Below are 12,951 nucleotides of genomic sequence, written 5' to 3'. Positions count from 1 at the left end.
ATGGTTGAGATAAGAAATGAAGCTCCATACAGCGAGGAAATCAACATGGTATCAGAGCGGTGATTCGATCGCATGCTCATTGTGAGTTTTTTCAATAATCAATTTCGTAGTTAGCTCGTCTTCAATTTCTTCTTCGCTACGAGATTTCTCTGTTCTGCGAAATGATGATGAAGATGGAAAGAAAATTGATCATATACATCCTTTGTATGTTCATCCTTCTGATACACATGGTTCGTGAAATTAACTAGATCTGAGAATTATGGGCTTTGACGAAGCTCAATGCGAATTGCACTACAAGCTAAGCGAAAACTAGGGTTCATGACTGGTACATGTAGAAAGGATCAATTTAGGACTGAATTGCATGAGGATTGGGAAACCTGTAACGCGATTGTCCTGTCTTGGATCATGAACACCTTATCATCGAACCTGCTTAGTGGAATTGTGTACGCATCTAGTGAATTGTGTTTGCATCTTCCAATTACATAGGGAGATTTCCACAATTTCGCAGGGGACTGACTCAGTATCAACCTATTTCACCAAACTGAAGGAACTTTGGGTAGAGTATGATGCTCTTGTTCCTTCTCTTGGTTGTGACTGTCCTAAGTCGAGGGACTACATTGAGCATTTGCAGCAACATAGATTGCTTCAATTTTTCAGTGGTTTAAATGAGTCATATGAGCAGGCTCGCAGAAAAATATTTATAAAGACAATAGAACCCAGCTTGAATCAAGCATATGCTATGAGTATAGAGGATGAGAGTCAAAGGACACAACCTTTTCCACCTTTGACAGGGAAGATTGATCCCATGGCTATGCATGTAGGCCGTGGACAATCGTATAAAGGAAAGAAGCCTTATATGCAATGTAAGTATTGTAATATGAATGGGCATTTGAAGGAGAATTGTTATAGGTTGATTGGTTACCTGGCTGACTTTAAGGCAAAGAAGAAGTTTGTTGTTAATAATAAAATTGGGAACAATGTGGTAGACAAGAAGTCTCATGCAGTGAAAGGTGAGGTTGTTGGTGAATCTGCAAAAGGTGGATATTTCTTTGCAGAAGAGCAGTACAATCAGATCTTTGGCATGCTGAATGGGAACAAGGATGTTGTTGTACCTCAAGTCAATTTGGCAGGTTATGCCGCATCTTTTATGGTAGACTTAGGCACTACTGAGTGGATTGTAGATTCTGCTGCCTCTCACCATATTACTGCCTCACTTAACACATTAACAGATGTTAGTGAATTGAATTTTAAAGAAGAAGTTCATTTACCTAATAGAGCTAAATCAAATATAACACACATAGGAATTGTTGAATTCCTTGAAAGTATGAGGGCTAAAGATGTGCTATATGTTTCAAATTTCAGATACAATCTATTGTCTGTATCCAAACTGACCAAAAGTTTCTCTTGTGTTGCCCTATTTTTTCCTGATTTCTGCATTTTTCAGGACTTCTTCACTGGCAAGGTGAGGGGGATTGGTAAAGAGCAAGGAGGTCTATACATTTTGAGGCAAAGGAACAATCAAAACAGTGTGAAAAATCTATTGAAGAATGCAGTAGTACAAGGAAAAATAATAGACAGTGGTCTTTGGGATCGAAGGCTGGGGCATGCTTCAATCAAGACTAAGAAGCACATGTCATTCTTACAGGATAAAGTTTTAAATGTAGTTACTAATAAAGATTGTTCTATTTGCCCACTAGCTAAGCAAAACATGTTAATGTTTCCTACTTGTCATACTTTTAGTGAAAAGCCTTTAGAACTGATTCACATGGATGTATGGATCATTATAGGACACCTACTCATGATAGAAAACATTGTTTCCTTACTATAGTAGATGATCATACCAGATTTACATGGGTCTACTTATTGCAAATGAAGAGTGATGTTGTTACTGTACTAAGGTTGTTTCTCTCAATAATAAAGACTTAGTTTTCTATTGTTATTAAGGTGGTTATAACTAACAGTGGAACAAAACTTTTTAACAAAGTTTGTACTTATTTGTTCAATTCATATGGTATAATTCACCAAAGCAGTTGTGTGTATACCCTTCAGCAAAATGGGGTAGCTGAGAGAACACACAGGAACATTTTAGACATTGCTCGAGCATTAAAGTTTCAAGCTCAAGTTCCAACTAGATACTAGGGAGAATGTGTTGAGGGGGCTGTCTACTTGATTAATAGGCTGCCTACTGAAGTTCTACAAGGCAAATCACCTTATGAATTATTGCATGGAAGGCCACCATCTCTTAATCATTTGCGAGTATTTGGATGCCACCACTATTGTCAGTAATGACAAGTTTAGTGCAAGGGCAAGAGCAATAGTTTTCGTGGGATATTCCACTACTCAAAAGGGTTACAAACTCTTTGATCTCAACAACAACAGGTTTTTTGTGAGCCGTGATGTTGTTTTCAAAGAACACATATTTCCCTTTGCTAAGCCAACTGAAGCTCACTTGTTTGTTGCTGATTCTTGTCATGTCTTTGATGTAGCCCCTGAGAGGGGGAGATCTCTTGACAGTTAGGTAGCTCATCAATAGAACAATCAACAAGCTCAAGTGCATCAAAATGTGCACAGTATAAATGCAGATGCAGCAGCAGTGCAGTAGATGATATCCACAGCATAGATGCAGATGCAAATTCATATACAAATGATAACACAGTTCCTAATTAAGCTGATATTGATTCTATTGAACATGGACATCTTGACAATGTTGAGGTTGAAGAACTAGCTGAAATACTTGACATTATACCAGCAACTGATAATGCTAGAGATGAAGTTCCTGATGCCAGCTCAACAGACACCAACCTAAGGAGGTCTGGTAGGACTACTAAAGCACCATTATGGCTTGAAGACTGTGTTACAATAGGAATACATAAGGACATTGCATATCCATTATCAAACTACATTTCTTATCATAAGTTGACTGCACAAGGCAGGAAGTTAATAGCAAACATCTCAGCAATCATAGAACCACAAACATTTCAGAAAGCTTCAAAGGATAAGAGGTGGATAAAAGCTATTAAGCTGGAGATTAAAGCTCTAGAAGACAATAACACATCAGAGATAGTTGCTCTTCCCAAAGGCAAGAATGCAATTGGATCAAAATGGGTATACAAGGTAAAATACAAAGCTGATGGTGAAATTGAGATGTTCAAAGCAAGACTAGTTGCAAAAGGCTACGACCAAAAGGAGGGATTGGACTATCATGAAACATTCTCACCAGTTACTAAAATAGTGACAATAGGTATGTCATTGCATTGGCAGCCTCAAGGAATTAGAACATTTTTCAAATGGATGTATATAATGCATTTCTACAAGGAGACTTGTTTGATGAGGTTTATATGGAGCTTCCTCAAGACTTTAGGAGACAGGGGGAGACAAAGGTATGCAAACTAGTGAAATCTTTGTATGGTTTGAAGCAAGCTTCAAGACAATGGAACATAAAGCTTTCAGAAGCTTTGGTTGATGCAGGCTATTGTCAAATCTTACATGACTATTCCATGTTTACTAAGAAAAAAATGGTGACATAGTGGTGTTGTTAGTATATGTAGATGACCTTTTGATCATATGAAACAGTGATAGTCTAATTCAACAGACCAAGAGAGTATTGAATTAGAAGTTTAAGGTGAAAGATCTTGGAGAATTGAAGTTTTTTCTGGGGATAGAAGTGCTGAGATCACACAAAGGAATCCTGTTGAACCAAAGGAAATATGCATTGCAACTGATATCAGACTTAGGACTAGGGGATGAGCCATTAGAAGATGTGACAACCTACCCGAGACTAATAGGGAGGTTAGTGTACTTAACAATCACAAGTCCACACATCAGTTTTGCAGTACAAGCACTGAGTCAATTCATGTAAGCTCCAAAGAAATCACACTGGGATGTATCATTAAGGATTGTGAAGTATGTAAAACTGGAACCAGGAATAGGCATAATGATGAATAGTGGAGCAATAGACATCCTTACTTGTTTTTGTGATGCAGATTGGGCAGCATGTTCCAACACTATGAGGCCAGTCACAGGATTTCTGGTTAAGTTTAGGGACTCCCTGATATCTTGGAAGTCAAAAAAACAACAAACTGTATCAAGGAGCTCAGATGAACCAGAATAAAGAAGTCTAGCTGCAGCATCTTCAGAAGTAGTTTGGCTCTTAAGGGTATTCGCAGAGTTGGAAGTGCAGATCAAGCAGCCTGTGAACATGTTTTGTGATAGTAAAGCAGCACTTCAAATTGCAGCAAATCCTATTTTCATGAATGGACTAAGTACATAGAGATATTGTCACTTTATAAGAGACAAGATCAAGGAAGGAAAGTTGAAAATTCATTATGTGGGGACTAGAGATCAAAAGGCAGACTTCATGACAAAAGGGCTTGTGAGAATTCAGCATTTATACTTGTTCAGCAAGCTGGGAGTGCTCAACATTTTACACCCTTCAATTTGAGGGGAAGTATTAAGATTAGTAGATAGCCTATATCAGCTTAGTAGTTAAATTGGGCAGTTGAGTAGTTAGTTAGTTAGGTTGTTAGTGGGATTGGTTGAAAGCTGGATATCAGCTGTCCTATTAGTTAATTAGTTGAAGGAAGTCAAAATGGAAAACATTGGACAAATGGAGCAAAAGGAATTGAGAGATTATATGAAGATACATAAGAGAAGATTGAGGTCCCAAAAAAATGCAGCATTTGAATTTTGAAGTATAATGTAGTCTTTGATTTCATTTCAGTAAAAATGTAATTTACGTTAGAAATTTCATAAAATCTTTAAGCCTTACATTTTAAACTGTCCAGTCTCAATTAATCCTCTCCCAAATTCATTTACCAAATTAACCAGATTATAAACTTAAACATGGTATACTTTTGTATTTTCCAAATGCATGCAAACTAGCAACAGATAACCTCAGCCTGCTTTTTCCTCATTTGGCACCTGCAAGGCTGCAAGAAGTTAAGACCTCCCCCCCCCCCCCACCACCACCAATATATAGTTAAACGATTAATTGGTCAAAACCAATCTGTGCAATTACTCAAAATATCTTTTTTCTTTCTTTTGTTCTGTTCAACTTTTATTACTTTATCTAATCACAAAACCAAAACGGCAAAACCAGTAAACTTTAAGCTTGCTTTAGCTTTTTGTAATACTTAACTTGTAGTAGTATCTTTTTATTTCTTACTTCAGCTACTAGCTAGCCTTATAATATGTTTAACTTTGTCGTCAATTCGAATCAAGAAATTGAATTAAGTGACAAGTTATAACTACAAAAAAAAAAAAAAAATTGAGTTCCATTAGTAGTACTAATTCTTTTTACGGAAAAAGGTTCAAAATGCCTATAAACTATTGGAAAAGGTTTTAAAATGACCTTCATCCACCTATTAGGCTAAAAATATCATTCCATCCACATTTTTGGTTCACTTATGCCCTTTGACCTAACGGTCAATGCTTAATTAAAAATAATTACTTAAAAAAAATATTTTGCAACATATTTTTGTTTTTTAAACTAATGCAGTAGTAGTCCACTAATTTAGTAACGTCTTTTTTTTTATTTAAGTTTTTACAAAAAAAAATTCAGTTTTTACAAAAAAAATATTTTTTTTCATTTTTTCAGTTTTTTAAAGCATTTTTTTTTTGTAAAAACTGAATTTGTTTTTGCTAAAAACAGAAAAAAAATTGTTTTCAATAAAATATTTTCGTTTTTTAAAAACTAAAAAAAAAACAACAAAATATTTTCGGTTTGAAAAATATATTTTTTTTCAGTTTTTTTAAAGCATTTTTTTTTGTAAAAACTGATTTTTTTTTTTGCATAAATTGAAAAAAATATTTTCTTTTTTTAATAAAATATTTTTTTAAAAAAAATCTGAAATTTTTAAAAAATAACTGAAAAAATAAAAAATAAAAAATTCAATTTTAGAAAACAAAGATATTATTGTAAACAGTTTTTTTTCCAGTTTTTACAAAATAAATGCTTTAAAAAACTAAAAAAACGAAAAAAAAATATTTTTTTTTTAAAACTGAATTGTTTTTTGTAAAACTTGAAAAAAGAAGAAGAAGACATTACTAAATTAGTGGACTACTGGTGCATTAGTTTTAAAAAAAACAAAAATAATTTGCAAAGTATTTTTTTAAGTAACTATTTTTAATTCAGTATTGACCTAACGGTCAAAGGGCATAAGTGAATTAAAAAGGTGGATGAAGGAGTATTTTAGCCCGATAGGTGGATGAATGATATTTTTAAACCTTTTCCAATAGTTTAGGGACATTTTGAACCTTTTTCCGTTCTTTTTACCAACAAACACCACTTTGTAATTACAGCAGCAAAATCTAGACAGTTTTGCAGTAATAAAACTATAAACTACAACTAAACAACTGAGCAGATCATAACTATTATTAGAGGCGAATCCAAGATTTAAACTCTATAGGTTTAGTTTTGAAGGTTCTCACCATTGAACCCATTGTATTTCTAAAATTTTGGGTTCATATTTACTATTTTTTGTAATTTTAAATAATTTTTACACATAAATATATGCTCCTATCAAAAGTTATGGATTAAATTGAACCCGATGACAAAAGACTAGATCTGCCTCTAACTATAACTACTACTATTAGAAAAGCTTGAATTTTTCCTTTCACTACTAATCATCAAGTCCAGCAGCTGCAGCATCATCAACATCACGTGCAGCATTAATAGCAGCACGTGCAGCATAAATAACAGCAGTGCATCATCAACAGCGGCACGTGCAACAACAACAGCAGCACGTGCAGCAGCAACACGTATAGCATGGGTCTCAGCCCGCGTCTCCAAATAAAGTCGAAGAAGTACGATTAAACAGGAAAGGATGAGCGCTAGCCAAGTAGGCCATCCAAAATCGAACTCTTCTAAGCCAAGACAAAAAGAAAGGATACAGAGTCCAGACAGTATCCCGAAGTCATTAGTAACAGGCCTGACCAACATCAGCAAGCAAAAAAACCCCACAGCTGTTGAAGAAACACAAAGGAACAAAGATACTGTAGGAATATTAATGTCTTCCTTTAATAGGTTGAAAAGCTTCAATATTAAGAAAGCGAGCAGAGGTCCTATATTATCGAAGGCAGAAATATAGTGAGGAAACATCATAAGTGCTGGAAATGGATGCAAACCGCCAAGAACTGATACAACTCCGCGCAGCAGTTCTGGTGCTGCAATGGTAGAAACAAACCAGAACGCGTGGCTGCCAATGACAGCCATTGCCAGAACAAAGAAAAGCAACGCGAAAATCGCCCATATCTTTTGCTCCAATCTCATTTTTCTATTGTACGTATTTGGAAAGCAAAAATGGAGTAGAAAATGAGAAAGCCAACGTCGTCAGTCGCCGCAGCTGGGAGTAGAGTGTGGACCTAGGGTTTTAAATTTGTTCATAGGAGTAGAAAAGAAATGCTTTTTAGATACTGAAGCTATATATCCGTTTAAAGTTTTGTCCTTTTGGACAGCTGGACGAGTACGAATTTCTTTTTAAAATTTTAATTTTTTTAAAAGCGCGTTGCAGCCAGGTATTTTTTAGATGCAATTTAAAGTTTATTTATTTTCCGTTTCAATTTAGATGAGGTTGTTTGACTCGACACGGAGTTTAAGATTAAAAAAATACTTTTGAAACTTGTAATCTTAAAAGCTTAAAGGGTAAAAGCTTTGTGGGGTCATGATATTTGTGTGATTATAAAAATTTCTCATTAAGGATAAAATTGATAAAATAAAAAGTTTAAAGTCAAATTATTTCTAAATTTAGAAATGTGTCATTTATTTTGAATCAGACTGAAAAGGAAAGTAGCTCATATAATTATTAAATTGTTTCATTACTATAACAACACAACAACAACAACAACGACCCAGTATAATCCCACAAGTGGGGTCTGGGAAGGGTAATATATACGCAGACCTTATCCCTACCCCGAAGGGTAGAGAAGTTGTTTCCAGGAGACCCTCGGCTCAAAAAAACAATTGTTTCATTACTAGGGAAAATATTTCTGTACAAAACAAATAACCCCTAAGATAAGAGTTTGCAACTTTCCATGAGCTACCAATCTCAAGTTAAAGATCCATTTTGGGCAGCCTAAGTTGTTGCAAATTCATTATTTGATTATAGATTTGAAAAAGAGGAATTTCTAATGGGTTTATGAAAATATTTAAAGAAAAATTCAAAGTATTGGAAGTTGGTTAAATCGGAATAGAATAGTTATTACAATTATAAACCAATTTAAAGAAACCACTAAGCACACTCAATATTTATTATCTAATCCATAGAAACGATAAATTAAAAAAAAAAAAATTAAGCTGGACAGCTGGACCACTACAATACAATTATTGGAATTTTCTGGTTTTTTCGATTGGACATTTATTGGCTTTACGGCCAAGCAATCCTTATTTCCTTTTCATTTTCTTTTCTCATGATATTTTGTACCAATGTGCTCTCCTTTTAACCCTTGGGGCTTGTTTGGTACGAGAAATAGAAGATAATTAATTTCAAGGTCAAATTTAAGATGAGGTTTATCATATGTTTGGTTGTATTAAAATTGTAGTATAACTAATTTTAAGATATAATGTTATTTTTATCCCTATGAAAAGGTAAAATAACAATCACAGGATAACTAATTCCGGAATAATTAATCCTGAGATAACTTGTTTACTAACCGAACGACCCCTTTAGGGGTGTCAAATAGGCGGGTTGGGTCAACTTTGGGCGGGTCAAGATGGGTTGAGTCAAATGACCCGCCCAAAATTTGCTTAGGCTAAGATGGGTTGGGTCAAGATGGATTAAAATTCGGGTCATAACTCAACCCGCCCAACTCTTATTAAGCTTTAATTAATATGTGTTATTTTCTTATAAATTGTATAATTACTAAATAAGGCTTTATTTTCTTTTGTTATGGTCAAATATAAAATATTAATTTTGACAAAATTACTCATGGATCAATTTGAACTAAATATTAGTCAAACTTTAAATGGGTTGAGATGGATTGGGTCAAGATAGACTAAGTTCAATAAAGAAAATTTTACCTCCTATAGCAAAGGTATACACCCTATTTATTATAAACCAAAATCATTTTAAAATATTATTTTCTATAGCTACTTTTTATATTTTATAGCAAAATAAGTATTTTATGGTATATACTTCCATTGAGGCATGAAATACGCTATTTATGTTTTTCCTCTCTCTTAGACAGATGGACATACCTATTTTTAAGGGATTGTTGTTACAGTATTTATGAAATACATGGCGCAAATACATATGAATACGTGCGTGTACAGCTGTATTCATGAATACAACAACGCGAATACACGTGAATACATGCGCGTACAACTAGACTGCCTTGATTTTAGGCGTTTTTTTACTGTTGTATTCATCAATATATGGCGCGAATACATGTGAATACATGCGCGTACAACTGGACATCCCTGATTTTAGACGTTTTTTACTGTTGTATTCATGAATACAACAACGCGAATACATGTGTGTACAACTGGACTGCCCTGATTTTAGGTATTTTTTACTGCTGTATTCATGAATACATAACGCGAATACATGTGAATACATGTACGTACAGTTGGACTGTCTTGATTTTAGGCATTTTTTGCTGTTGTATCCATGAATACAACGGTGCAAATACGTGTAAATATACTACTGTAACAACTGCATAGTAGTTATAGGAAGTAATTATGTATATGATAACTATAGGAAGTTAATAGCTACTAAACAATAGTGGTTTCTGAAAATTTCTCTTCAATAAATAGGTGGGTCAATAACCAGCCCACGAACCTTTCTCCTAACAACAATATTATTGCTATATAGATGCCTGTACACGTTTGCATATAAGTGTAAAAATTATGTAAAATAGAATGAGACTCATTTATTCTATGTATATTGCAAAATCAATGTAATAGTTTTGGTGCATATTGGTTGATAGTCAAGAGAGATCCGGGAGTATAAAAGACATTGGTAAAATTAAGTTTTATTATATCAATGTAAGAGCTGCCTCTAAAAGCACGATTAAGACACATTAGCAACAAGAGGACGTCGAGCCGAGCAAAGGTCAAGGGTGCCACGACTATATATAGCCAAGGAAAACTTTCAACCAAGGGGGCTGCAGGGGCTATCTCTCTAGAAAATCCAAAAATAGCTTTCGTCTGTCACTCCTAAGAGATCAGAACGAATTTATAGAGAAATATGTAAAGCAATCTCCTTATCGATTGATGGGAGATACAATATTGAATTTCAATAAGATCATTTACATTCTCTTCATCCTACATATGATTCATACAGCTAGCTCTTTGATATGGAATTTATTACGTCTGACTAAGATTTACCCCTTCATCTTTGATTGATTTGTTCAAAAAGGTTTCAATATCTTTTGAGTCAAATAATTTGGCGCCGTCTGTGGGGATTTCTTAGTGGAATTTCCTAGTTCCTCCCAGATCAATAACAAGAAATACAATCGCTTACCAAAAGAAGCGCGAAGAGAAAAGCCAACCCACGCGAGATGAAGGAGTTGCGCAGTAGGGGGAGGAGAGCCGAGGAAATCAATCAAGCTTAGAAACCTTCACCCCATCAACTACCGATACACCAAACAAGGCGAATGACATTACCAATCTATTCTCCCCCATCGGACCACTGGATGGGGGCAAAGAAAGGTTCATTCTAACGTGCCTCATAGTCTCTACTCAAGCAGGAATATAACGGCCATGCAGGCGCACAAAAAACACTTCAATTAAAGGATGGAAAACTACTGCGAAACAACTGTGATACCTCCCACCGGCAATACCTCTGAGCCGGAAGACATGAGCCAAACAAGGAAACTATAATTTGTGCGCAAAGCGAACCCAAGCGAAATAGCAACGCTTCACATCCTCCGACATCGTACCCTCCATTGCGAGCGGTGCCAAACAGACTAGGACTCTCCTAGAAGATATCTGGCTCTCCAAAAATTGGGACTGGCGACGTGTTACTATTTCGGTAAGTTCAAAATAACACCCTTTAAGGCTAAAGGCCTTTGCCAAAAAATAGAAGAGTTCGACCTTGATCGAACAAAGACGGGCTACTATGTCGATAAGTTCGAAATACCACCCTTTATGGCCAAGGGACTTCGCCAAAAAGAAGAAGAGTTCGACCTCGATCGAATAGTGACGGGTTACTATTTCGATAAGTTCAAAATAACACACTTTAAGGCCAAGGGTCGTTGCCAAAAAGCAGAAGAGTTCGACCTCGATCGAACGACGATGAGCTACTATTTTGATAAGTTTGAAATAACGCCCTTTAAGGCCAAGGACCATCGCCAAAAAGAAGAAGAGTTCGACCTCGATTGAACGACGACGGGTAACTATTTTGATAAGTTCGAAATAACACCCTTTAAGGCTAAGGGTCTTCGCCAAATAGTAGAAGCTTTCGACCTCGATCAAACGACGACGGGTTACAATTTTGATAAGTTCGAAATAACACCCCTTAAGGCCAAGGGTGGTCGCCAAAAAGAAGAAGAGTTTTACCTCGATCGAACGATGACAGGTTACTATTTCGATAAGTTCGAAATAATACCTTTTAAGTCCAAGGGATTTCTCCAAAAAGAAGAAGAGTTCAACCTCGATCGAGCGATGACGGGCTACTATTTCGATAAGTTTGAAATAACACCCCTTAAGGCCAAGGGCCTTCGACAAAAAGTCGATCGAACGACGACGGGTTACTATTTCGATAAATTCAAAATAACACCCTTTATGGGCAAGGGCCTTTGCCAAAAAGAAGAAGAGTTCGACCTCGATCGAACGACGACGGGGTACTATTTCGATAAGTTCAAAATATAACCTTTAAGGCCAATGGCCTTCGCCAAAAATAAAAAGAGTTTTACATCGATCGAATGATGACGAGCTACTATTTCGATAAGTTCAAACTAACACCCTTTAAGGCCAAGGGCCTTCGCCAAAAAGAAGAAGAGTTGGACCTCGATCAAACGACGACGTGTTACTATTTTGATAAGTTCAAAATAATGCCCTTTAAGGCCAAGGGCTTTCGCCAAAAAAAAGAAGAGTACGACCTCAATCTAATGACGACGGGCCACTATTTCGATAAGTTAGAAATAATGCCCTTTAAGTCCAAGGGCCTTCGATAAAAAGAAAAAGAGTTCGACCTCGATAGAACAAAGACGGGTAACTATTTTGATAAGTTCGAAATAACACCCTTTAAGGCCAATGGCCTTCGACAAAAAAAAAGAAGAGTTTGACATCGATCGAACGACGATGGGTTACTATTTCTATAAATTCAAAATAATACCCTTTAAGGCAAAGGGCCTTCACCAAAAAGAAGAAGAGTTCGACCTCGATCGAACAACGATGGGCTACTATTTCGATAAGTTTGAAATAATGCCCTTAAAGGCCAAGGGACTTTGCCAAAAAGCAGAAGAGTTGGACCTCGATCGAATGACGACGGGCTACAATTTCGATAAGTTTGAAATAACGCCCTTTAAGGCCAAGGGCCATCACCAAAAAGAAGAAGAGTTCGACCTCGATCGAATGACGACGGGTAACTATTTTGATAAGTTCGAAATAACACCCTTTAAGTCTAAGGTCCTTCGCCAAAAAGAAGGAGATTTCGACCTCGATCGAACAATGACGGGTTACAATTTTTATAAGTTCAATATAACACCCCTTAAGGCCAAGGGCTGTCGCCAGAAAGAAGAAGAGTTTGACCTCGATCGAACGATGACGAGTTACTATTTCGATAAGTTCGAAATAATACCCTTTTAGTCCAAGGGCCTTCGTCAAAAAGAATAAGAGTTCGACCTCGATCGAACAATGACGAGCTACTATTTCGATAAGTTTGAAAAAACACCCCTTAAGGCCAAGGGCCTTCGCCAAAAAGTCGATCGAACGACGATGGGTTACTATTTTGATAAGTTCGAAAAAACACCCTTTAAGGCCAACGGCCTTCGCCAAAAAGTAGAAGAGTT

The 12,951-nt window shown here is 36.0% G+C and overlaps 1 protein-coding gene across 1 annotated transcript; it reads left to right on the top strand.

Annotated features, from left to right (window-relative positions):
• Positions 1-1,828, top strand: LOC138890367 (uncharacterized). The gene is made up of 2 exons (XM_070173748.1): positions 1-48; positions 509-1,828. The coding sequence occupies exons 1-2, from the start codon at positions 1-3 to the stop codon at positions 1,826-1,828; spliced, it is 1,368 nt and encodes a 455-aa protein (XP_070029849.1).
• The last annotated feature ends 11,123 nt before the right edge of the window (positions 1,829-12,951 follow it).

The sequence above is a fragment of the Nicotiana sylvestris genome, chromosome 1, assembly GCF_000393655.2.
Source record: "Nicotiana sylvestris chromosome 1, ASM39365v2, whole genome shotgun sequence".
In the NCBI taxonomy this organism is placed as follows: Eukaryota; Viridiplantae; Streptophyta; class Magnoliopsida; order Solanales; family Solanaceae; genus Nicotiana; species Nicotiana sylvestris.
Note: the sequence above shows the minus strand (reverse complement) of the source record. Positions and strands in the feature narration are given on the sequence as shown.

What these genes read in the sequence shown, in the direction of transcription:
- LOC138890367 (XM_070173748.1), top strand. Translation starts at nt 1, where the DNA reads ATGGTTGAGATAAGAAATGAAGCTCCATACAGCGAGGAAATCAACATG. An exon ending in ACAGCGAGGAAATCAACATG is followed by an intron (nt 49 to 508) that starts GTATCAGAGCGG and finishes ACAATTTCGCAG; the next exon opens with GGGACTGACTCAGTATCAAC.